This window comes from Apis mellifera, linkage group LG7, assembly GCF_003254395.2.
Source record: "Apis mellifera strain DH4 linkage group LG7, Amel_HAv3.1, whole genome shotgun sequence".
Lineage (NCBI taxonomy): Eukaryota > Metazoa > Arthropoda > Insecta > Hymenoptera > Apidae > Apis > Apis mellifera.
The window spans coordinates 3,559,429-3,586,889 of record NC_037644.1 but is presented as its reverse complement, the minus strand read 5'-3'; the positions used below and the strand labels follow the sequence as shown (position 1 = coordinate 3,586,889).

The 27,461-nt window shown below is 31.7% G+C and overlaps 1 protein-coding gene and 1 long non-coding RNA gene across 3 annotated transcripts in view; one reads left to right on the top strand and one right to left on the bottom strand.

Moving 5' to 3' along the window:
- LOC724704 (cytoplasmic polyadenylation element-binding protein 2) overlaps window positions 1-27,461 on the top strand; it is an 80,527-nt gene that overhangs the window by 27,092 nt on the left and 25,974 nt on the right. For both annotated transcript variants that reach the window (XM_006560840.3, XM_016912999.2), the window contains one exon: window positions 25,724-25,774. In XM_006560840.3, the coding sequence (XP_006560903.1) occupies window positions 25,724-25,774 (51 nt within the window). The remainder of the gene's footprint in view (window positions 1-25,723; window positions 25,775-27,461) is intronic.
- On the bottom strand, window positions 1,968-27,115 carry LOC113218905. Its single transcript, XR_003305052.1, has 2 exons — window positions 25,708-27,115; window positions 1,968-3,194 (listed from the first exon to the last, which is right to left on the bottom strand). It is a non-coding gene; the product is annotated as an uncharacterized LOC113218905 (long non-coding RNA).

Below are 27,461 nucleotides of genomic sequence, written 5' to 3'. Positions count from 1 at the left end.
GCGGGTGCCCGCGCGTGCGCGCGCTACACGACAAACGCGTTGGCAGAGCGGTCGTCGGTGCGCACATCGCGTACATGCATGTCCGCCATGGACTTCTCCGTCTCGTCTCACCGCTCTTCGCCTCTCTTCGGTTGGTCTCGCTTCGCTTCGTCTCACCACGTTCGTTTCGCCTCGTCTCGCAATAGCTTGCCTCACCGCGCCGCACCACCGCGCACTACCAGCTTCCTCCCACGCCTGGGGGCCGGGGACCATCGCGGAGCGGCCATTCCTTCAGCGAACCTCGAACAGCGCGTATCGTAGTGTCTTGTGTCCGCACGCGTCGCGCAATCGCAGTTGGAACCGTAACAGTGACCACAATCGTAACCACGCCTTTTTCCAAAAACAAATAGTTGATAGTGTCGCGTACGTTGATGGAAAGTTAACGAATCAAGTACTCGAGAAAGAAGCGGCAAAGTGCGAAGAAAAAGGTCGACGATCTGTTTTCGAAACAGAAGCAGAATCGGAGCAAAGTGCGCGCGACGACTTTTCCGTTCGTTTCGCTGCTATCGCGTAAACTCTTGACGTAGCAACTACTACTCTCACCTTGTTGGCCGTGAGACGTGATTATCTTCGTGCTAATGCAGATATATCGCTTAACCTTCTGTGTGGCTCGATATACCGTAAAAGTTGCGATATAACTCGTACTTCGTGTTTTACTTGGTGATCGATGAAACACGAGAAAATACAGTGGAATCGAAAAGAAATATCATAGTAAGAGTAAAAAAAAAAGAGAGAGACAGAAAAAAAAAGTAGGAAGGAAGGGAATAGAGAATAGAGATAGAAATAGAAACAGAAGTGCGCGGCAGGTAGCAGTGTGGAATCGAAGATCGTCTGTGTATGCTCGGTGACTCGATAGTGGAGGAGGAAACTTTATCTAGGGTTCATCGGCAAACGGTACCCCGGTACTCCGGTGCTCCCATGCTCCGGTCTGACTGTCGCGCCCGTTAGTGTGCCGTTCCTGTCCGTATGTGTGTTGTGCATAAACTCGAAACTTCCGATGCTTTGATCACGTCCCGTTGCGTGCATTTACTCCGTGTTGTCCGTGTTGTAGTGTCGAACTTATCGAGAATCGGGGATTACCGAGCTTGTTTCCGAGATTGTTTACCGAGGTGAAGTTCAAAGTGCGCAGTGACTACCCGTTGCCGGGCCGAGTGGACGACGGACCGGGGAAAAAGTTTAAGGACAAGAGCACACGAGAGGATCAAAAAAAAGATTTTCGGAGTGAACGATCGGCGAAACGTCGCGTCGAAATTCAACGTATTCGATTGTGCGACCGTAATCGGATCATCACGAACTCACATAGCGGAAGAAGATGTTTCGCGCGTACGGCGCTGCGCCGGCTGAGACACCTTCAACCACCGACATTTATCCATGGACCACCACGTTCCTCAATAAAGGTGTTTATTACCAAACATTGTCATAGGTTTAATCGCGGACGATCGTTCATTCGCTTCACTGCTCGTTCCAGGAGCGACTAGACCCGTGTGGCGTTCGAAGGTCCTCTCGAATATCGCGGAGCGAACGCGCGGGGCGGTCACAGGTCCGGGGCACGATGACGCAACCACTCTCCGTGCAGCCTGGCCGTTTTCGGCTCGAGCCGAGAGTTCGTCGACGCGTGTCCCGCCACGTGATCGCATTTCGCATCTCGCACCTCGCGCATTCGCACATCCCATCCTCGCGCGTTCAGCGAACGCGCTACTTTTTCCCTCTGCTATTCCCGTCGAACGATCGAACGGTCGAGAAAAAAAAGTTAATTTCCTCAAATCTCGAATTCATATTATTTTAAACTTTTATTCTCGCAACAAATTTACGTCAATTTTCATACGTCGATAATGAGGAGGCGGTGTAGTAGGCGGTACTAAAGGGTAACAGAACGAGGGTAGAAGTATTGGAAGGGGAAAAAGTTGTCGATAAACAAATATCGTGAAATATATATATATACATTTTTCAACCGATAATTCATATCGATTTTTTGAATAAAATTTGGCGCATTTATAACTTTCGTATCGCGATACCTTTTATTTCACGCGTAAAAATATTTTTTTCAACGATACAATTTAAAAAGAAAATCGTTGTTGTTTTCGAAAAACATTGGATCGATATAATAGAACGTATAAATATACGAGCTTATTTAATGATCTATAACTTTAAAATGAAATGTAAACCTATAACATGATCACGTGAACGTGTATTTGTTTGTGCACGTGGCAAGGACGCATGTCACGCGCGCGTCTCTAGTATTGCATCGTGTCGAATCATGTCCTGTCGCGTCATGTCGAAACACGTTTGAACGATCCCCATTGTACATTCTCTCGTGGAAGAGATGTAATCTTACAAAGTTTAAAAGATTCGTCGCCCCTCTTGTTTCACTTGCTGAATCAAAATTATTTTACGAAATACAGATTTTTTTACTCGAACGCAATAATCAAAATATAAACATTTATGATTATTATTATTTTTTTTATCTTGTTTGCATCGTTGACACTCGTATTGTATATAACTTGGCATTTTTATAGTAACTTTTAGAATTGTAAGTTTTTCGTTACAATTTTTCGCGGTTATTTGTTTTCTTTCACGATGATATATCGCGCTTTTCTCTCATCCTTTATTTCGTCCGCTTATAGAGTGTCTTGACCTGACTTGACCTGCGCAACTTTACACTCTACCCCACGGGAAAACCTCCTCTCTCTGCTCGTGCACGGTTTGTTCCAGGTTGCTTGCCTCCCCTCCACTCCTTCCCTCCTTCCTCCTTCCTTTGGTAACGCCTCATCAAATATTATGGATACTTTTCGTTTCTTTCTTTCTCTTCTTCTTCTTCTTTCGTACGTCCATTTATAATTTTATTTGTTTTCTTTTTCTCCGTTCCTTTCTTTCTCCTTTCTACTATCTAACTGTTTTTTTCGTTATATATTTTTAGTAAAAAAAAAAAAAAAGAAAAAGATATTTCGTCGAGTTGGAGCTTATCGCGAGAAATAAATCTTGCGATGAAAAAAAGATTCGTGTCAACGGACAGAGATAGAAGACGGATAGAAAGAATAACGGAAAGAAATGGAGCTATACTCTCTTATACACTATGTTGCAACGTTTATATCAAACTACACTGTTAGCGTTTCTTATCGTACGTATTTCCTCTTCTTTTTATCTTCCATGCTTTCCTAAAAAAAAAGCAGAAAGTTTGAGAATTCTTGGAGACGAAGAAAAATTTGAATTTACAAAAAAAAAAAAAAGTGAAGATGAAATTTAAATTTGGCGCGTAAAATGACACGCATTAACAATTCGTAAGAAAATTACGGAAGATTATATCGCAATGGAAAATTTTTCGCTCTTCGAAATAATCGATCGATCTTGAATTGAATTAATTTGATTAGAAAACGCGATCGTATCGGCCGTGACTGAAAGTGATTCAAAGTTGTACGTGTATGAATGAGTTGGCGAAATGGGACGACGGAGGCGCGCTATGCACAACCTCTTGAATTAATTTCACGAAATACGTTCGAATTCGACAATTCGTAGTTGATTCTTCTACGTAGTTGAATAAAATGCCCCTTTCTCCTCGTTGCGTTGTTTCCCAACCACTTGTCCCTTGTCGCAATAGCCTCGACCGACTTTCGAAAATCACACGGACAAGTGGCAATCGTTTCTTAAGTGCAACGTTTTCGGTGCAAAGTCTCGAATCGAATCGAATCGAATCGATTTTGCGTCGAACGGAACACGAAGCTCTGTTATAAATCAAGCGTCGACGAAAGCTTGTTGGTTAGATCGGGTTGTTAGTTTCGACTAGTTACCGACGGTCGATTAATTTCGCATCTCTCGTCGCCTTTTTCATTTTTAAATAAAAATTTTTTCCCCCAATCGATTATCGTTAGAGAATTAATTTCCTTTCGGAAAAATATTTTTTATCTGACGTAATCCGTTTGAATATTCATCGCAACTCCTTTATTTTTTTTTTTTTTTTTTTTTTTTTTTTTCTTTTCTTTTTTAGTCCGACGATTACGATGTTACGTAAATGATAATGAGTAATTATATAACGGACGATGTTTTAGTGGAAATTACTTTGTTATGCATAAAAGAGTGACGGCAAGCTCGACATTTATCGATTATCGTGATTATTGCACATGATTTTCCGTACGTAGAAGCAGAAGCTCGATCTTCGATTTCTTGCACCGCGTTTAAATATCGGTTTAATGTCGAAAAAAAAAAGAATTTTCGTATTTCGTCTTTCGAGATACGAGATAATCGCGGAGAAGAACTTAATAACCGGCATTACACGAAATCCGTTATTAACGCCAGCTGCCAGTTCTTCAGGAAAGTTGGTCGCCTCCTCGTCCAATGGATTGGATTTCCATTGGTCGATTGGACCAAGGGAAAAGTTTCGATTAATTCGCGAACGCTTGGATACACTGAAGTTGAAAACTAAAATTTGCGGTAAAAGTGAAATCAAGGGAGGGAAAAATAAGATTTTTAATTTTAAAAAACTTACGTTTGAAAACTTGCTAAGTAATGTATGCAAATTTCATTAAATCCCCCTCCTCCTTCCAGTTTAAGACTCGATAATAGGTTTTATTTTACATTTTTCAAAATCATTCGTTCAAGAAATTAATTTAAGAGATATTTAAGAGATAGAACTTGCATATATCGATAATGTTGAATTGTAAAGTAAATAATTATCCAACAAGCTTTTCCTTATATACGTAATCCGATCCAATCAAGCATCGTTAATTAACAATAATAAAAAATTAATTAAAAATTATAATCCATTTAATTTTGATTATGATATCGATCTTTTAAAAGTTATAATTTATTATTTACATAATTTTAAATTATAAATTTTATATATATATATATATATATATATATATACATTTTTGATTAATAAAATCAAATTATAATCCATTTAATTTTGATATTATGATATCGATCTTTTAATTTATAATTTATTATTTACATAATTTTAAATTATAGATTTTATATATATATATACATTTTTGATTTATAAAATCAAATTATAATCCATTTAATTTTGATATTATGATATCGATCTTTTAATTTATAATTTATTATTTACATAATTTTAAATTATAGATTTTATATATATATATATATATATATTTTTGATTTATAAAATCAAATTATAATCCATTTAATTTTGATTATGATATCGATTTTTTAAAAGTTATAATTTATTATTTACATAATTTTAAATTATAGATTTTATATATACACTTTTGATTTATTATTGTTGCAAAAAAAATTTTGAAATTTTTGATCATATTCAAATTTGATTAGTTTTTTATAAATGAAATTATATAAAGTAATATATATATATATAAAATCATTAATTGTTACTAATTAATGAATTATTAATGAATAAATGTATAAATATATTTTATTTTGGAATCAAATTTTGGATATAAAAATAATCTGATAATCTTGGGAAAAATCTAAGATGATCAAACTAAAACTCTTAAATATTTAAAAAAGATTCGTGTTGAAACATTAGGATTTAATTATAATTTTTTTTTTTAAATATATATATATAATTTTCCTTGTTTCATAATGGGAGAAATAGTAGTAATTCAATTCAATCCAGTCAGTTTGATAAATGTCAAAGGTCTTAGCATGACAGATTATTAGAATTTCACTGTATCTATTTTTAAAGTTGAAAATTACTATCGCTATTAGAAAAAAAGAAGAAGAAGAAGAAGAGAGAATCGTCTTAGAAAGCGAATAATCTCTATTGAATTTGATTCTGAAACATTTATATATTTTTTTTTTTCGGCTGCTCCCAATCTCTCTCTCTCTCTTTCGTTCATGATTGTCGTTATCGACTAACTTTCGGCCATAAATTTAAAAAGAAGATTTACTCGCGATAAATTCTGCGTATTTTTCCATTTTTCGTGAAATATCGTCACTTCGTTTCATGGGACGGTTAATATTAAATGAAACAAAATTCTTACTCTTTCATACACAATAATTTGAAAACATGGCGAGTTTAATTACAATTGATAAACTTTCTACGAGTTGTTACAAGTAATTTTTATTACAGCCAATAATTTTTCAAATATTTTCCAATCTTTTCTTAAATAATCCTCCATCTTGTTTATTTATCAATATCCAAGATTTTTATATTATTTTCGATATAAGTAAATTTTTAAAAAAATCGAATACTTTTATTTTTCTAAATGTATTGAAATATAATTTCCAAGTTTTATACGATTCTTAAAAAAAATTCCATGCACTTTAAAAATATTAAAATTCAATCTAATTTATTTCTTCCGAGGATTAAGAATTTATTAAGAAAGATAGTACAGGTATTTAATTTTAAAGTATATCTTTATCCATTTAATGATAAATAAATGGAAGGAGAAAGAGCAGATCGATTAATCATAACGATGACTAATTAAAAATTTTAAGGTTATAATTCAATGTGTCTCAGTTATAAAAAAAAATTCTATGCACTTTAAGAATATTAAAATTCAATCCAATTTATTTCTATTCTAACACCATGAGAAAAATTGTAAACTTTAAAATTTTTGCATACATCTTAAACCTTAAAATTAGATAAAATTAAGAATTTATAGTATATTTTTATCCACTTAATAATAAAACGCATGATAAATAAAAAAATGGAAGAAGAAAATGTAGATCGATTAATAATAACGACGATGAATTAAAAATTTTTAGGTTATAATTCAATGTATCTCAGTTATAAAAAAAAATTCTATGCACTTTAATTAAGAATATTAAAATTTAATCCAATTTATTTCTATTCTAACACCATGAGAAAAATTATAAACTGTAAAATTTTTTCATAAACCTTAAAATTAGATAAGATTAAGAATTTATTGAGAAAAATAATATATTTTTATCCACTTAATAATAAAACGCATGATAAATAAAAAAATGGAAGAAGAAAGAGTAGATCGATTAATAATAACGACGATGAATTAAAAATTTTTAGGTTATAATTCAATGTATCTCAGTTATAAAAAAAAATTCTATGCACTTTAAGAATATTAAAATTCAATTTATTTCTATTCTAACACCATGAGAGAAATTATAAACTGTAAAATTTTTTCATAAACCTTAAAATTAGATAAGATTAAGAATTTATTGAGAAAAATAATATATTTTTATCCACTTAATAATAAAACGCATGATAAATAAAAAAATGGAAGAAGAAAATGTAGATCGATTAATAATAACGACGATGAATTAAAAATTTTTAGGTTATAATTCAATGTCGCAGTTATAAAAAAAAATTCTATGCACTTTAAGAATATTAAAATTCAATTTATTTCTATTCTAACACCGTAAGAAAAATTGTAAACTTTAAAATTTTTTCATATGTCTTAAACCTTAAAATTAGATAAGATTAAAAATTTTATGATAAATAGAAAAATGGAAGAAGAAAGAATAAATCGATTAATAATAACGACGATGAATTAAAAATTTTTAGGTTATAATTCAATGTCGCAGTTATATATACATATATAAAACGAAGTAATAGAGAGAGAGAGAGAGAGATGCGCAAGGATGCTTATTTACCGTTTCATTTAACACCAAAGTATTCGCCTCGCCTTGTATCGAAATAAAACTTCGAAAAATTAACCGCGACAATGTTTCAAGAAGAAGCGATAATTATCGCGTAGTTGCCAATACAATACACGTACACGTTAAGTGTGCGTATCTCGGAGAGGATACTTAACGTTATCTCGGATACTCGCGATAAGATATCGATTTCTTTCCACCTCCTCTTCCAGCAAAAAAGTCTACATTCCTGTTTCAACACGTTAATAATAGGATCCGGGCAGGTTCGTACGAGCAGAACGTCCTTCGAACGTATTGTATTTTTCACATAATTCATCCGATTGCGATATATCGTTACAACATTGTTATACGCGTTATTCGAAACAATTTTATTTATTGAAATGTAAGAAAAAGAAAAAACGTGTTACGAAGTAATTTCTTAACGAATTCGAATAACAAGATACTCATAATATAAATTCTACGGTGCTGTAGATATTTATAAAAATTGATATATAATATAAAACATTGGATAAATCTTTTCAAGATTCGTAAGTGTTACGTTTGAAGAAGAAATTTTCTTGTTTCTAAAAAATAATTTTATCATAGATGTCAATTATATTTTTATCATATCGATTTTAGGGAAGAACAAACGCGATGATTAATAGCCGAGTCGGTTGAAATTTACTCGTTAAATTATAAGTTAATTTAAGTTTGTATTAATGAAGCGAGACGATGGTGTAATAGAGATAAAGTTATCTCTATCCACGTCGCGACGCGTCGTTTCATCCAACTTCAATCACTCTTCAAACGATGAAGAACATTTTATAATATATATATATATTATATAATTTAAAATCGACGAGAAAAATGTTTGTTTATACTTTTCCAAAGAAAGAGTCTATAAATTTAAACTTATAAAAAATTGTAATACAACGCACATAATTCATGATATGTTCCATCTATATGTACGATAGATTCAGAAACGAATTTAAAGAATAATTTCAGAGATTCAAAACAAACGCGAAAGTTAGTATAATTTTGTTTTATTTCATTCGACGAAGGAACAAAATTTAATTAACCCGATTCACCTTCGTGCGACCTGTAATCGCGGCCGAGAACGATTAAAATTCAGCATCGACGTGAAGCGGCGACGTTGCAGCGTCGTTTTCAAACATCGGGCAACGTCGGATGCAATTCGAACGCGAACGGAGGCGCGTTAACTTTCCGCGAATTTTTCGGCGGCTTTCTTTCGATGCCATTGTCATTGGCATCGATCGAGTGGGCGAAAAGTGGGGGGAGGGGAGGAGTATAAGAAGGGGAAGTGCGTGGGACACGGTAAAGCAAATGCGCGCTATGAGGAGAGAAGAAGAACAGTTCGGGTGGAAATTTCCAAGCGATGAGATCCGGCATTTATATATATTATACATCGATGTTGATAGTGTCGACTGCGCGCTCCTTATCCTAAAGCGTTATCGATCGGATTTTTCTTCCAGTTCTCCTCGGCTTCGGCTCGTGCTCGATAGAAGGAAAAAAAGAAGGAAAAAAAGGAGAAAAGGAAAAGGAAAAATGTATCGGTATCAGTTAAGATAAGAAAGAGGAAAAGTTATCGAGGGTGGTGAATCGTGCAGGTACGGGCCACGCATGTCAACTGGAGGGCATTCAACTATCGATCGCATAGTTTCAGCCACCCTTCTCTAAGCCGGATCCGACCTTTTCCCTCGGCCATCTTCCTCTCTCTCTCTCTCTCTCTCTCTCTCTCTCTCTCTCTCTCTGTCTCTCTGCTTTTCCTAACTATTCCTATTATTCTGTACATGTTTTTTTCTCATTTTCTCTCCATATTCTGTCGACACACAGATCATACGGTTTTCTATAAGTAGTAAGAAAGTTTAGTGTAGTAAAGTTTCTGCAATTTGAACGTTGATTTGATTTGAAAAAATTACGTTTTAAAAATTATAAATTTTTCGCGAATCAATTTTTTAATCCGATACTTTTTCTCCTTTTTTTTTTTTTTTACGAGGAAACAGAAGGAATAAAATCGAATAATAAAACGTGTACGGTTTCATTAAAGAAGATTGAAAAATTATTAAAAAATTTCACTCGCTGAATAAAAATGTTTGGGAAATTGCGCAATCGGTTTACATAACGTAAACTATATAATAGCGTTTATTGCAAGCTAATAAAAAATATAAAAAAAAGTTTTAACGATTTTCGATTATTTTTCCTCTCGGTTTTTACTCGGATCTTGGGCAAATTTGCGCAATTATATTTCATGTTAAATTTAATTTAAAGTTCAGAATTAATTTTACAAAAAATCGTAGACATATTTTTTTTTCCTTTTTAATAATTATAAATTAATTCGATGTCTCTGAAATAAGATTATTTATTAATATTTATTTTTCATTGGTTTAAAAAAAAATATATACATAGATTATTACATTAAACTTTACATTTCAATGTTAATAACGATTGATATAAATATAAATATTATTAAAGAAAAAGAAAAATTTTATTTTTATCAGAATTTGAATTTCGTTTATTAATATATTTTCTTCTTCATTATCAATGATAATATTCAAATATACAACAAATATTCTACAAATTCTATCCTTTAACGTAGAATTTGTATCTTCTTATTCTCAAAATTTCAATTAAAAAGTACTCAATGTACATAAATGAATATGAAAAATATATTTTCACATAATTCATTCGCAGAATTAAAACTTTTCTTCGAGGAATTAATTTTATAAAATAAATTATAATTTCAAACATCTTATCTATTCTCTATTTTAATAATTTAATAATTCAAAATTGAAACAATTTTCGTTAATCGAGAATTAAAAACTCGTTTGGAAAAATTAAATAATAGAAAGTTATGAAAAAAAAAACAAACAAACAAACGTTACACTGTAGAAAGTGGATGCTCCAATTAAACGATTCTATCGGTGTTTATTATGCACACGTGTGTTGCAAAACATGTTACCGGTCGCTATTTTCTCAATACTTTCATGTTCGACATAAAAACTACTTTGATCCACTTTTCTTAGCTCATTTTTTGCTCCAAACATACAAAATCCAATATCAAATCAACAATTTTTCATGGAAATATATAAAAATTATATATTTTTTTTTTTAACTTTTATTGATTTAGAATTAATTTTTACACGCTTTTTGTATAATATCTTTGTCAAAAAATTCGTTCAATTTTTGAAAATTGAAACCAATTCGACTTTAGAAATTGTGAAAAAGTTTGAGGATCGGCCAATATAAATATTAGAAAAAAAATAATATTTCAATAACTTTTAGCTTGAAAATAAAACGTGTGGAGATTTCTAATGCAGGAATGATAGAGATCGATTTCCCTGAAAAATTGTCACGTTTTCAATTCCCGACGAACGAAGCTGCATGCAACGACAAAAGAGGGGAAAAAAGAAATTCAGATTCATCCAGTATTAGCCAAGCCTCAATAACGAGAATTGAAAAGAAAAGAAAAAAAAGAAAAAAAAAATGAATTTATCGTGTGAAAGTTTTTAGGCGGCAAACAAATAATAAAATATATAAACTTTCTGATTTATGTGTATATAAATTAAAGAAAGAAAATAAGAAAATTAATCCTGTTGTATTGGTATGAAAAAAAAAAATAAATAAATAATAATTTCTTCAATATTATAAGTTTAATACTTTAGCAATAAGAGGCAATAAAATTGTGCATTAAGTATTCAATGAGGATATGAGCTTAAGGAGGAATAAATGTAATATAATATACGGATATGACATGTCCAATAATATATCGATTATAAATGTTCAATAACGTTGACGTTTAAGCGTGCGTTGATGAGATAAAGGAGCACGTGAAAAAAGAAAGAAAAATTGCTCGAAGTATATATCTTTTCTTATACATAACGTCTCCATATTATGAATATTTTATTTAATTTATACATTTATATTACATTTTTTTATTAAATATATTAATATATTATATTTTATTATATATTAATATATTATATTTTATTATATATTAATATATTATAATTTATATTACATTTATTTATTAAATATTTTATACATTTTCAATATTATTCAATCCCAATTCGTAGCAATCATTTTGGATTTAAAATAAAATTTTTCTTTTTCTGAAACGATAACGATACGCTTTTGTTATTCATTTAAATATTATTCACAGAATATAATAAAAATATTTTTAACTAATAAACGAGTTAAGAAAAATTTTTAATCGATTTCCATTAATTTAAATATTTTTCGAATTTTTCCAACATTTCGAAACTCGATTTCTCGATGCGTATGTAGGTTGAGAAACACCAGCTTAATCTAAACATTAGTTATCTCTCATCCGGCCTCTCGTCATTCACATTGTATCCGCAGGTTAATTTCTCCGCCGCCTTATCGCAACAGAATGTTGACAAGGCGTGTAACAATGGATACACGGCTACTACAATGCATTATTATGATCTTGGAGCATGTAGAAACGTAGTATGCAAACAGGGGATTGATTTTTTTTCGATCGATTCGAAGATACACAAAAATCTTGTTACACGACTATTTCTATTTATTAAAATATAAGCAAATTTGCGTTACGTAAAACGTATTTATTCTTCAATACAATATTATATTAATCGAATATATATTTAAATTTTTACTCTACACTTATAAAATTAATAATAATAAGCTTGTTCGATTGACATCTCCAACCTCCATGTTTATTTATAAAATCAATATAACGCGTCTCACGTTATATATTAATAATATCTAAGAAATTTCTAATGACTGGATAGATTTTCTATCCTTAATTCCTTCCGTTTCTTCCTCCTCCACTTCTCTTCCGCTTCTTTCTTCTTCCGCGCGAGCCGAGTGACGCAAACCATCGTTATGAGTCAGCAAACATTTCAATGATTCAAAATATATATAACGAAAGAATGTTATGATTATAACACGATATTCGTGGCTTATTAATCATTTGTAGCAGGAAAATACTATGTAAACAGAATACCATTGCAAAAGTACATTATAACATTTTATCAATCTCGACTACAAATCCAATTTTAATTTGTCGAAGATTAATCGAGAAATAAAAGAGCAACTCTTCCACATATAAAAGAAAAAGATACTCCTTAATAAATTTACAAAATAAACAAGTTAAAATTCCACCTCTCCTTTCGATATTTCCATTTTCTACGTTCACAGAAAACGAAACGTTTCTGCTTTGTTGAAATTATTCTCGCGAACGGAGTATGAACGGAAGGAGGAGAAAGCCCGATACTCGGACTCGAGTCGGAGGGAGACGGAGAGATACGGCGGGCGAGCGAGCGAGAGGGAGAGAGAAAGCCTTATATGCGGGCCAGCTGATCGACGCACGTGCACAACGGCGCGTACGTGTGGAGTGGCGCGTACGTGTGCGTGGCTGCCAAGTGCGTTTCGTTAACGGCGCACGAGGAGTACCGGGCCATTTAAATTTAGCCTGCCTCCCCTCCTTGCCCACCCCCGAATCTTCCCCCGACTCTATCGCCCGCATCCCCCTCTCTCTCTCTCTCTCTTGCCTAGCGGAGTTTCTCGTTGGGTCGTTGCCATCCACGACGGATCGTCGAATATCGATCCCTCGACATACCCCCAAATATGGGATTTGAAACGAACGACATTTCGAATTTTGTGTATTAATTAATTAATTGAAGAATTTAGAAGATTGTCGAGTTTTTAGGAAATTTAGGATAGGATCTCTGGTTTCAATTCGGTTATTCAAGAATCTTGGAAACTTTCCCTAGAGGAGGAGAAATTCCATTAATTAAATTTCTCTCCAATTTTAATTTTGTTGAGAAAAAATATTTTGTTTGAGTTCGAGATTCTGGAATTTTCCTTTCCTTCTTTCTTTCTTTTAAACGGTTAAATTTTACAGCTATTATTTATCGAAATTTTCAAAAGTATTCTTCCAAATGATTATTTTCCTCGAACGATAAAATACGATACTTGTCCATCGAATGCCAAAGATCGAAAATCAATTATTTCTGAATCGAAGAGTTGAATTCACGGAGGTGGTAATAGAATCGAGCCTGGGTCTAGTAGTTCGGCTCACGAGGACGGGAATAGAATCGCAACAGGGTGGATGCACGGGCGCTTGCATTCCATAGATAGCAGATTTTCTTTTTCTCTTTTCGACGGTTCCTCTAACGATGCCTCTAACGTCTTCGAAGACCGAAGAACTCATCCTCCAAATTTAGGTCGTGGAAACGCGAGAGACAAATCTGTTTTTCCAATCTGTCTACCGAGGAGAAGATTTTTGTTGAAATCTTCTTCGTTCGAGAAGTATCTCCAAGTTGATTTTTGCCTCTCCTCTCTTTCAAAAAAGAAAGAATCAATCGAGTAAGAATCGTTTGTTATTCGGAATGTTTTTGTTCGTCTTTCTTGTTTGGGATACAGTGTCAAAAATTACATAAAATGTTGTTGTTCCGGCAAAACGTTTTAAACGATCAATAGAATCTTAATTGCATTTGCATTAATAGATTGTACAATACGCGAGCCGTTTCAATACACGCAACCGGCGTGTTTACGCGGTGCGTGCATGATTGCAATAAAAAATCAAGATTTTAAACGTATGTATTTATTTACGATCCTATAAATGTTTATTATTATGGATAAAACTCTTATCCATTCAATTTTTAGTACGATCGAACTACTCGTGCGCTTTATTTCACATGCATCTTCGTTTTCTATTTTTCATTTAATTAATTTTCTATTTATAAAAAAAAAAAGGAAAAAATTAATATATATTTAGATTATTTCGGTAACAAAGCATTTCGTTCGACGTTTGTTACACGATTTCCAAGTGAAAGGCAATGTTCGAAAGGCAAATGATTGATTGGATATTTATATTTGACGTGTAAAAACGTGTAATATAAAATAATATACAAATAACCGCGAATTTAAAATTATGAGAATTAGGCGGAGAATGGAAAGAATCGTCAACAAATGGTATATTATTATCTGAAACTATGTATACGATATGCATAATAATTATAACAACATTTTAATATTATATATATATATATATCTCGATGCTAATTTTATAATTGATTCAAATATATATACCGATCGAATGATCAAATATGCACTCTTTCCAATGACGCGAGTAACTTTTTTCTTTTTCTTTTCCGCAATCTTTGACGGGAGATCGTCGTGTTTAACCTAACCTCACTTCCGCATCCATTTCAACGGACCGAAGTCGTACACGTAGAATGCGGATCATGCATTATCCGCGTGTAACGGAGCTAAATGGGTTAATATGCACATCCGTATCGTGACTCGCGTTATGTCACCGATGCCAGCCTAATTCAATAGGTCGAGAAGTTCTACCCGGTGGTTCAAGAGACAACTCTCTTGAGAAGTATCTCTTTCCTTTCTGTAATATTTTTTTTCCTTACCTTCGAACGGTAATTTTACTATTTTTTCTTTTCTTTTTTACCTTCGAACGGTAACTTAGTACTTTTTTTCTTTTTTTTTCACTTTTATCAAGTTACTTACACAAGTTAAAAAACGAAAACACGATAAAAAATAATTATATCAAGTTCGCTCGTAGAGAAACAATGGAAGGAAATAAACCAGTTTTCTAATCGTCCATGCGATACGAGGCCGAAGCTTATATCCACCATATACCGTGGATATACGGTATTCAAAGAAAATCGTTATCCAACACTTTCACCGAACCTTGAATATCAACGATAGATTCAGAGAACACGTCACACAGGAGGCGTGTTAAGTGAATTCGGTCGAATCCAATCCGTTATCGCGGGAATTAACGTTATTATTTCTCACGGTGAAACGAGTATCTCGTAAAATTCGTAAATGTACGTTGGAATAAAGTTGGCGAGCGGTGGGGATAGAGGTGATAGATGTAACACGTGGCCGACCTTCGTTGAGCGTATAATCGATCGAAATATCGCGCGGTGTGTATAGTGAATGTGTAGTGATCGACGGTGTATCGTATCCGTGTGCGTTTGTGAACTTGGCAGATTTGCATCGAGATACGTGGGAGGAAAGATGTGTAAGGGGATACGGATTTTTGTATAAAAAAGATTCTGTTTGCTGACATGTCAATTTGGTCAACGATTATACGTCGAGGAGTAACAAGATATTTTTTTATATACGAATATTCATTTCGTTGATAAATTAATACGGAATTTTTTTATTCTTTCAACAGAAGAAATTTCAACTCGAAAATTTTGATTCCGATTAAAAATTAATTAAAACAATTAATTATGAAAATTCGTATACATTTACAATTTAATGGATTATTGAAACTTTCAGCATTTTTTGAAAGAATATGAAAGGAATACAATTTTGTCTTGGAATATTTTTACGAGAGAATGATTGAAATCTGAATATTTTTTTAATTTAAAGTTTTATATTACAACTCGTATCATTACAAAGTTATATTTAGAAAGCTAAAGAATATATGTGTATTGTACCATTGTAAAAATTAATTTCTCCTCTAAGTAATATATTACTAAAAGGAAATTATTCTATATACTAAACCATTATGCCTCACAGACGCATAAAGTTTTCATTAAAAACAGGATTTTCATTAATTTTGACAACACAACTCGTTAGTTGAGTTCGTGCATGAAGACTTTCATCTCTCATTACAAACCCGTGTTTCGATGTAACACTTATCTGAATTTCGAGATAATCGAATAATTCGAATCGAGAATTCTCGTCGAGGATTTCACCGACAATTTTTTTTTTATCTACTCGCGAATATATATATATATATATAGTTTTTTCGCTATGTTGTGTAAATTAAATAAAATTAAAAAAAAGAAAAGAAAAGAAAAATATTCGTAATACATTTGGCGAAACGATCGATATTCTTCTAACACGAGATTTCGATAGAATCTCCCTAGAAACTAGTGCCTTTTCATCCGCGACTTATGTAACATTATGTCACGATTTCAACCTGCGAAAAAACGATTCGAAAAATCTCGAACAATCGCATTGTACGTTTTGTGATGTACGCGTTTCGTAAACGTCACGAGTGACACACAATTCGAATAGAAAATGGACGCACGTTGAAGAGAGAAAAAAAAAAAAAAAGGAGAGGAATATCGCTGAATCGACGTTACGTGGCAACTTTTTAAAGCGATATATATATCAAATAATGATTACGTTGATAGCTCTAAATTAACGGTATAATTTTATTAGCATTTCAATGTTCGAGAAACGAAATTTTCATCATCGATAAATATTATTGATTTGAAATCTATATATAAAAATAAAAATTTTTTTTATAAATTAATATCGTAGTTTTTGAGATGAAAATATTAGATTAATCTGATATAAAATAGACAGAAAAGAAATATTAATTTTTGTGGATTTATAATAACAAATATTTCTTTCAGGTTTTCTTTTATTTTGTTCATTCAATATTCTCATTTATAATAAACGAATTATTGTTTTTTTTATTTATTTCTTATATTTTATATTTTAAAAATTAAAAATACATTAACATAAAAAAAGGAAACGCTATTATTTACAAAATTAGAGTCCAAAGTAAAAAATGTTAAATATTAAATTTTCTTAAATTCTAATTGTTGTATAAATTTATCGATCGATCATTCGATTGGTAAGAGATTGGTGATAAAAAGGAATTTAATTAATTTTTTTAAACTTTATTTATTACAAACGTTTATAAAATAATAAAACAGTTAATCATTTTTTTTCCAGATACTTTTTTGCGAGAAAGTAGAGAAAAGACGAAATGAAAATTTTCCTTGACCAATTTAATTTCAATCGATCGCACGACAAACATATTTCAGAAATATATGGATTTTCTTTTCGAGTAAACATTTTTTTATTACCTTTATTTTTTCTTCACCGGATAATAAGCAAAGATAACCGAATCGTTTAGAATGAAATCAAATTAACTGAAGAAATGAAAGGACGATTTTAAAACAAACAATAAGTTAGCGGTTAATTTATGCGATATTTTCATATATATTCGCAGAAGAAACAGTGACCCCGAAAGTATATATTGCATAAAATTATTATACACACTCGTATATTACAAATAAAAGTATTAATTTACGAGGAAAGTGAAAACAAGCTTTGCTTGATATTCCATTCGACTCTCTCTTATATCTACATACGTTAGACGTTAATTTACGCGTGGAACAAGAGAAATTGGCGATAACATTGGCCGCTGTATAAAATAAAATTTTTTCTTTTTTTTTTTTTCTTTTTTGGATTCGTTTGATTTATCGTCGTGACTAAACGCGACAACTCACGTGCATCATTATAAATAGTTTTATTAATGGCCCATTGATAATGGTCCTGTTGCAATTTTTATAGCCTTCGTCAATCGCGCCAATGCGATTCCCAAACACCGATTAAACGCCGTTCCCCATTCATATTTGACGAAACATTTGACTTATTCAAACCTATAAAGCCGAGGGACGAAAATATATATATATATATATATATATTTGATCTTCCTTTCCTTTTTTTTTTTTTTTTTTTTTCCTTCGAAGCGAAAGTGTAAATATTCGAAGATAATTTAAGCGAAACCGGGTCAGGAATAAACTGTTTTTCAGGCAAACATGGAACGCGCGGCCCGCTCGAAAACGCAGGCCTAGTTTTCAGGATGGATAAGCCAAAGGAAACGCGAAAGGTCGATGCACGTTTAAACTTTTGCTTCCCTGACACGGTACGGATATACCGCTATTCGATCCAAGTTGCAGGACAGTCGCGAGCGCTCTACAGTAGTACAGTGCGCACTATGTATAGTCCGTGCTATTATTCTACGCGTAGTATATATGAAATTCTCTCTCTCGAGCGTTTCCGCCATTTTCAAACTACTTTTCTCTCTCTCTCTGGTCGCGATCCTTATTATCATCTATTATTAAAACTGAACAATATCGTTATTTATTATTATTACGTGTCTGATATTTCGTATAAAATTTATTTCAATACGAATCGATGTTACGATATATTAACATTTGAATCTATTTTCTTGGAAAAATTGGTTACAAACGAAAGAATGGAAAATAATTTGTTCAAACTCTTTTCAAAATTATTTCCAATGTAATTGTCGAGTTTTTGTATTAATTGCGGATCGATCATCGTTCGAGGAATTATTTTCGCTCGATTTTGTTTTGGTATTGATTCTATTGTTGTTCTCTCCGTATTGCTCGGGCATTCGTGTTTACGCTAACGCTGTTGCATGCGTCACAACGATATTAAGTGGTTGTCAACCTGACAAATTGATATACATATTTGCAGCTATTTACACGGCTACGTGTTATCTAAGTAAGAAACAATTTGCAAGAGTTTCAAACTGGTTATTACGTATCATTTGTAACGTAATGACTCGTTTTATCCAATTCTTATCTGCATATCGAATAGAATATTCATGGCGTGGATAAATTCTTACAGATCGTGACGATTATTCTTCTATCCCTATTAATGCAATTATTGCAATAATAGATTTAATAGTAAATTTTTTTGAAAACTCGAGTTTACTCTGTTTTTCTTCGATTCGAAATTCTTAAATATTTTAAATATTCGAATAAGTGAAAAATAATATTTATTGTACTGGAATTGTTCATCTTGATTTAAAAAATATTAAAAAGAAAATGAAAAAAAAATTCGAATAATGTTTATATGAAATAAAAATTAACGAGAAAATTTATTTTCTTATCTAAACAAAAATATCTACGAAATTGGACGTTATCGACTCTTTTCAATTATATGTTTTAATATTTTGCCAAACTCATAGTGAGTACTCATGCTCGAATTTTAATTGCCAATAAAAGTATGTAATTTTACCATTGTTGATATCCTATCTTTAAATTGAACTATTTGTTTACCATGATATATCTCAGTATTTTCAGCACTATAATATTACTTTTCTACACGAATAAAACATTCATTGCTATTTTATTTTATTTCGAAATTTTGAATACGTATCCTAATTTTTTGATTATTATCTTTTACAGATCGTAATACATATATTCTTGCAATCCCTTAATTTCGATATAATTACATCATATTCTCTTATTTGTATAAGATTTTTATGGGTCTATTATGTAATCATAATATAGTACATGTCTTATTTTTTTCTTTACTTTTTCTTATATATATATTATAATTATGAATGAATAAATAATAATAATAATAATAAGAATAATATGCTTTAAATATAATTAAAGAATAGATATTTATTGTTGGACGCAGAAATTCTCGTTAACAGCAATGCACGACTGTAGTAGATTGTAAAGGCTGTATTCTCAATTAATAATAATCAACAAAAAACAATCAATGTTGTGAGGATACATAAATAATGTGAAGCGATAAATTAACATAATAAAAGAGAGGCGCATAATGCATATGCTGAAATAAAATATTCGTATATAGCAATAACGTTATAGCAGCTAAAATCATCCATAAAGAAACAGCAGGTGAACAGTCTTGTAACAAGAGAGATGATATACCGTATACATTCTTATATAAACCAGGAATACAAACTTTGAAACTAAGAATTAAATATAGACATTGACAAAACAGTGTAGCAAACTATGAGAGAAAACATAACAAATAACGTGTAAAATTGCTGACGATTCAAAAATATAAACCATTAGCTGTAAAAAAAAAAAAAAAAAAAATATGGGAACAGGAAATAATGCATTATTTTTAGTTCATTCAGTGATGTCAGTCAAAAGAATGATGTCAGAACATTACCTATATTCATCATCAATTTTAAAACAATTTTTATCTTCAATATACAGTGCAATATACAGTTAAAAAAGTCTTTATATACTATTTTAAATTTAAATTAAAAATTAAGATTTTTAATGAAAATTTGTGTATGTATAAAACATAGTGGATAAATATATGGATAAATTATTTTATAGACAAAAAGACACTTTAAGGGAGTGAAAGCAATTTCCAAAGTATTCTTTTAATTTTTAAATATATATAATTTTGTCTGGAAATTTTAAAAATTGAATATCTTTTATTTGAAAAATTTTTGTGTGTGATCTAGCCAATTATTATAGAATTATATTTTAAAAAATGAAAAACTTTGATTTCCTCTCTTTCAGATGATACTACTTATTAAATAAAAAAAATTGCTTTACATGTAACTAATTATTTGGATTATATATTAGATCAAAATTCACGATATAAACTGAAATTATCAGAAATATTCTTAACAATAGTAACAAACATTATCATGTGAATAGAATCAATCTTACTTAATTAAAACATGAAGCATTGATCAAATAAGGGAGGAATGAAAGCAATTTCCAAAATTTATTCTTTTAATTTTTAGATATATATAATTTTGTCTGGAAATTTTCTTTACAATGTGACAGAATATAAAAATTGAATATCTTTTATTTGAAAAATTTTTCTGTATTATCTAGCCAATTATTATAGAATTATATTTTAAAAAATGAAAAACTTTCATCTCTTTCAGATGATACATACATATTACATATTAAATAAAAAAAATTGCTTTACATGTAACTAATTATTTGGATTATATACTAGATCAAAATTCAAGGTATAAACTGAAATTATTAGAAATATTCTTATAAGCATTGATCAAATAAGGGAGTGAAAGCAATTTCCAAAATTTATTCTTTTAATTTTTAGATATATATAATTTCGTTTGGAAATTTTACAATGTGACAGAATATTAAAAATTGAATATCTTTTATTTGAAAAATTTTTCTGTGTTATCTAGCCAATTATTATAGAATTATATTTTAAAAAATGAAAAACTTTGATTTCATCTCTTTCAGATGATACTACTTATTAAATAAAAAAAATTGCTTTACATGTAACTAATTATTTGGATCATATATTAGATCAAAATTCACGATATAAACTAAAATTATCAGAAATATTCTTATAACAACAGTAACAAACATTATCATGTGAATAGAATCAATCTTACTTAATTAAAACATGAAGCAATGATCAAATAATAATTCCATTAGTAAGCACTTTTAAAACCATATAATATTTATTCTTACTTCAAATAAAAAAAAAAAAAAAAAGACTTTTATGAAATATCTGGTATGAAAAGCGTCGTTACATTATGTCACAATTCTATGAACTGTGTTAAGTTACGTACAAACTGATATACAACCGCTGAAAACATCGTATTCCAACAAATCGTTCGACTGTTTATCTGCTATCTCATTGTCAGCTATAACGAAGATAAATAGCTGTATATATATATGTTCATTAATTAATTCTATTCGCTGATATGGATCTAATTTCTAAAGCTTAAATGACTGTATTTTTCTTACAATAATGTTTTACCAATTGCATCCCAGCCTGTATGCCGATTTTCCCGTTTGATTTCGCGCGCGTGATTCCATCACGCAACGCGCAGTCGCGATGGGTTGCAGAGCGTTGCGGCGCAGCGCGCTGGCCGGAACCGGTTTGTTCTACGAGTCGGCATCCGGTAGCATTAACTACCGTGCTTTTGGCTCGAACGCGGTTTACGTTCTTTTCTTTTTTCTTCTTCTTCTTCTTCTTCTTCTTCTCCAGTACACTTTTTCCAGACACGTTACGAACAGATTATCATCGACAGAGTCGAAAATCGAAATGCAACGTGTACGGAAAAATTCGAATCGAAACATCTTTACTAAGATCTAAGATTGGCGCAATCGTTTAAGGTTTAATGAAACTTGGACGGTTGAAAATTTTTCAGTTCGGGAACCGCGAAAGAGAAAGCGTTGAGAAATTTTATCGGATCGATGTGTCGCAAGATAGAGTTGTTTGGCAAAAAGTCAAGCCGTCGTGGTTTCGTGACGCTGCTTTTCGCGGGAAGAGAAGGCAAGCCATTCGCTCGAAACGCCGGTATTATATTTTAGAATAGTACAGATTTATAAGATAAGATCGATAAGAAAATGAATTGCGAGTGCAATTTTCTTTCTTTTCTTCCAGATTTCCTTATATATAGGAGTTCAACTTTGATTAAAAACAGCGATTTCTACAGTAGTAAGATTTGTTCTTTCACTGCTGCTGCTGCTACTACACGTTCTGTTTCTACTTCCGCTTCGATACGATAAACGAATGAGCAGTATATGCTAATTTTCACATGGCACGGTGAAATATTGGTTAACCCGGTATATTTTTCAAGTTACTTTCCATCTAATTGTATTTTTTTGTAATAATAAAAATTCCTATAAATTGAACGGAAAAATATAAAAAAATTCATTATTAACATTTTACGTTAAAATCTTTTTATTTGTTAAATCGAAAACGAGGGCGCAAAAATTAGACCGTAGCGGGCTTAATCCATGAAAATTATTTATATATAATATCTATATATAATAATCTCTCGCATGAACCCTCGCGTGAAGATTAAAACGGATTAAACGTGCAGATTTTTTTGAAATTTATTTGATATATAATACCTAATTTAGAGTTTGCATGGAGTTCGACTTGCAAAGGTAGAATACTCGAGGAAAAGGAAAGAGAGAGAGAGAGAGAGAGAGAGAGAGAGAGAGAGAGAGAGAGAGAGAGAGAGAGAGAGAGAGAGAGAGAGAGAGAGAGAGAGAGAGAGAGAGAGAGAGCGTAATAGCAGCAACGTAGGAAAGAGGAGATTATCGCCGCATCGACTGTGGCAATAGGGAAGTGTCGGTCGGGCGTCCCGAATATACTTGTAGTGGATATTTTCGATTCGAGCCGATTGCACAACTCTCTCTGCTTGGTTAGCACGCGCATGCCTCTCTGCGTACAGCGGTTATTCAACGACGACGTAAGTATACGTGCTTTGACTCGTCTTGTTTCTGCGTCGTAATTAACGTCTCTGTCTTTAATCGTCGGCTTCACGTGTTTAAATTACCGTCAACTATAAATTACGACTCGTTTGAACAACCTTGAATCGAAAGGTCTGCTCGATAGAGGCGAAGTTGCCAGGTATATATTACGTGTAGTACACGTGTGCATCATTGTATCAAGGCTGAGCCGCGATTACCGACGGAAACGAGATTGCGATTGATATAAGCGGAAACTGTCGAAAGAGGTACGCGTAGCGCAGCGCCACTGTCAATTCGTAGAGATTTCGTCAAGTTTTATGCGCGCGCAACGATGCGGTTAGGTAAAGGAAACGGTCGAAACGGGGTCTCGAAACGGTTGGGAAGAATTGAGCAATGTGATTAATTTTTATCTTATTTGTCAAATACACCGTGGCTCGCGAGTATTAAGACATCGACTGGTCTCGTATAAAAATCTGATTATTGACATTGATTATTGAATTACCGGAGAATGATCATAATAGACGATATAAATATAGAGATGTAATATTTTAAAATACACACGCTACATATGCAAAATACTGAGTAAGATGTTTAAAAATAGAATTCTTAGAAATGATTTAAAAATAATCATTTATCATACTGGATTTATTTTTATAAATAATTTCGAACGATTATTTGTGATAATTCCTAGAAATAATAAAAATAATTACTTAATAGCTATGCATTAGCGTTTATAATCTATTGATTTATAACCCATTGAAAAAAATCTACGATAAATTATAGATAGAATCTGACGGATAATCTGAAGATCTGAATTTAATTTATTAAATTCACATATGGATGAATAATAAAAAGTATAAAATCTAATGTAAATTTTAAAACTTTGTTTAAAAATATATTAACCTGAAAAGTATTTATATTCAATTTCATTACACTTCTAAAAAAAAATAAAGATAAATCTTCATGTTTGTTAATTCTTTTATAAATATTATAATACGAATAGAATCAATAGAAGCATATATCATTCGCGCAATAAATTTAAATTTAATTAAATTATTATATCAACTTGTTACTTTATTAGTATTCTTCTTTCCTTTGTCTTCTTTTCTATCTTTACCTTCTCTTTTGATTAATTTATTTCCCTGCTTGATTCGTAACAATAATATAAAAATACGTAGATTTGAACGAACGAATCGAAAAACATTTTGACATTTTGTTCATCGAGCTGAGCTATTCGAGTTTCGACTCGTTATCTCTTCGCCTCGGAAGCCGCAAAACTGTACAGAAGGATAATCCGTAGGTTCGAGTTGCCAACGTTTCCTCGTTCAGTTTATTTCGTTCGCGGTTAACGGTTACGCGCCAGCAGTGTCGATAAGCTAGGCGACACGCACACTTTTATCAAATGGCGAAACCGCGTTTGATCCACGTGTCCAGAAACGGGCTTTCGTGTCGCTACTTACGACACTGTGCAACGTGATCCCCGAGAACCGCACGCGAGCGGTTCGTTTTCTTTTCCTTCAGCTTTGCGATATAATATCCCCCGGCTCGTAACTTCACGCGCGCGTCTAGCGTTACCGCGCGTGGATGCACGCCCATACACGCTCACACGCTTAAAGATACCACGGATCATTCGATCGATCCTTCGACCACCGTGATTTCACATGGCCCATAACCTTTTCTACGCGCCCGTGTAAACTTTGCTAACCGATTTATCTCCGTTAAATTTCTATAACGATGATTATTATTAATCGCCATTCTTTGATTATTAATTTTTTTTTAGATATTATATATATATTAATTTAGGAATGTTATAAAATTTATTGAATTTTTTTCTCTTTTCTTTTATCGATTATTATTAATTAGATAATATTGATAATGCCACTAATGATCGATGTTTTATGTCACTCTAGAGGAATATTACTATATGTATATATATTATGAAATCTTGCTATCCGCGCAAATAATTTAACGCTGAGCTCGAGATGTATGAATAGCTGAATCATTATTATTCAAATTGTTATGACAAATATATTATGAGATTTGCTTGTGAAAGAAAAAGAAACAATAACAGAGAAGAAATCAAGAGGATGTCTTGATTACGAACCTGTGCAATAAATTTCATTTCGATGTCGTTTCTTCCTCCTTCTTCATCTCAATCATTTTCATAATTACGATCGGAATTAATTTATGCGTCGAAAATTAGATAAAACAGAGATATACTGGTGGTGAACTTATCGAAACTTGATTCGTTTATCCGAGATTCCGGGGACAAAACGTTTGCCACGGCTGAATATATATAACGATTGACCGATTGAACATTGAGGTTAGAGCGTAATACGGTTTTAATCGGAACACCAACCTTTTCTCTGTTTCAGGATACATGAACTGCAATGCCAGCACGCTGCAATCGCTCACGCAACTGCACGGTGAGTGAAAACTGTCAGTTCGTTCCTTTTTCGTTCCCTCTTGTCTAGTTCTTTTGTTCTTTCCGTCGTTTGGCAGTTTCTCGAATGTTTCGCGACACGATGATACTTGGAGTGTGGCGTGGCATGACGCGAGTTGGCACGCCGCGTCGCAGGAAGATTCCTCGAGGGAGGGAGAGAGACGGAGAGACACTAGAGCCGTTGGTACGCTCAATTAAAATTTGCGCTTGCGCAACGTCTTCGCAACAGGCTTGTACACTTTTTCTGACGGCAATCAAGGAAATGCGCGCCCCCTTCCCCCCCCCCCCCCCGCGACACTTGCTTCCTCTTTCTTCGCCGCAATTGGTGGAAAAGGACTAGATCAAAAACCGTTCTCGATATATATATATATATATATATACGAGGCGCATATATAATCTTGTTCCGCTTTTTCTTCCGTTCCCCGCCTCATTTCCCCGGCTGGCTTCACTGGGTTTATTTTAAGGCGAACTAGGATAGGAGAGAATTACGAGAGGTTAATTTAAATATTGGAATTAGAAGATTTTGTACGAGAAAAAAGTAAGAGAGATGTCAAATTGATATATTTGTGAAATATTTTCTAGAAACTAAAAGAAATATAAAAGTTGTTATAATATGTCGAGTTATAAAAAAATTTAAGTTCGCATCAGATAAAGTTAAATGTAGTATAATTACGGATAGAATTGCCTTTATTCCATCTTCATTCATTCAACATGATAAATAAGTAACATTTTTATATGGTAATTTTATGTTTGTTTGAATTTTTTGTAGAATGAATATTTAGAATCTTTCACAAAGATATTTCACAAATTATATTAACATATATAATAATAAAATTTTTAATATTATTAAATTTAAATGAGACAATAATCTTTCATTAGCTGTCTCGTTTCATTAATATTTTTTTGTTCAATGGACATTTCTTATTTTCACCGTAAAATATGCAGATTATGTAACAGGATATTTCAATGGGATATATTCTAATTTATTTTGTAATTTCTTGAAGGACTTGAAGAAAGATATTGTACAATAATCTTAATTTTAAAATATTAATGTAAAATTAAATTATATTGTGTTTTTTGATTGTGGTGAAATGGTAATGAATAGGTAAGGAAGGCATAGTAATAACATAGAACACTTGATATTTATTAACAAATAATTAAATGAAATTCAATTATTCGACGTGAAGAATAAACTGGAAAAAATGCCTGACGAATTTGGAATTTGGAATTATGGATTATCCAATGCTTGTCACACTTATTACACTATTATTACTTTATTATGATTAAAAAAACAAAATAAATTCTGATTATGTTATATTACATTTGACATTATTGAAATTTGTTTATATTTAATTTACATTTTCATCCAATATTATAACTTATTTCTTTTAAAAATCTCATATTGTTTCAAATTTGTCATAATTTAGAAGAAGTAAAAAATTCACAAGTCTTTTATTTATATTTTTACAATACATATTTTTTATATGAAATTTTCTAAAATTTTCCAAAGTTATTCGATTTATTTATTTATACAAAAATACACATAAATTTATTATGATTATTAAAAAAACAAAATAAATTCTGATTATGTTATATTACATTTGACATTATTGAAATTTGTTTATATTTAATTTACATTTTCATCCAATATTATAACTTATTTCTTTTAA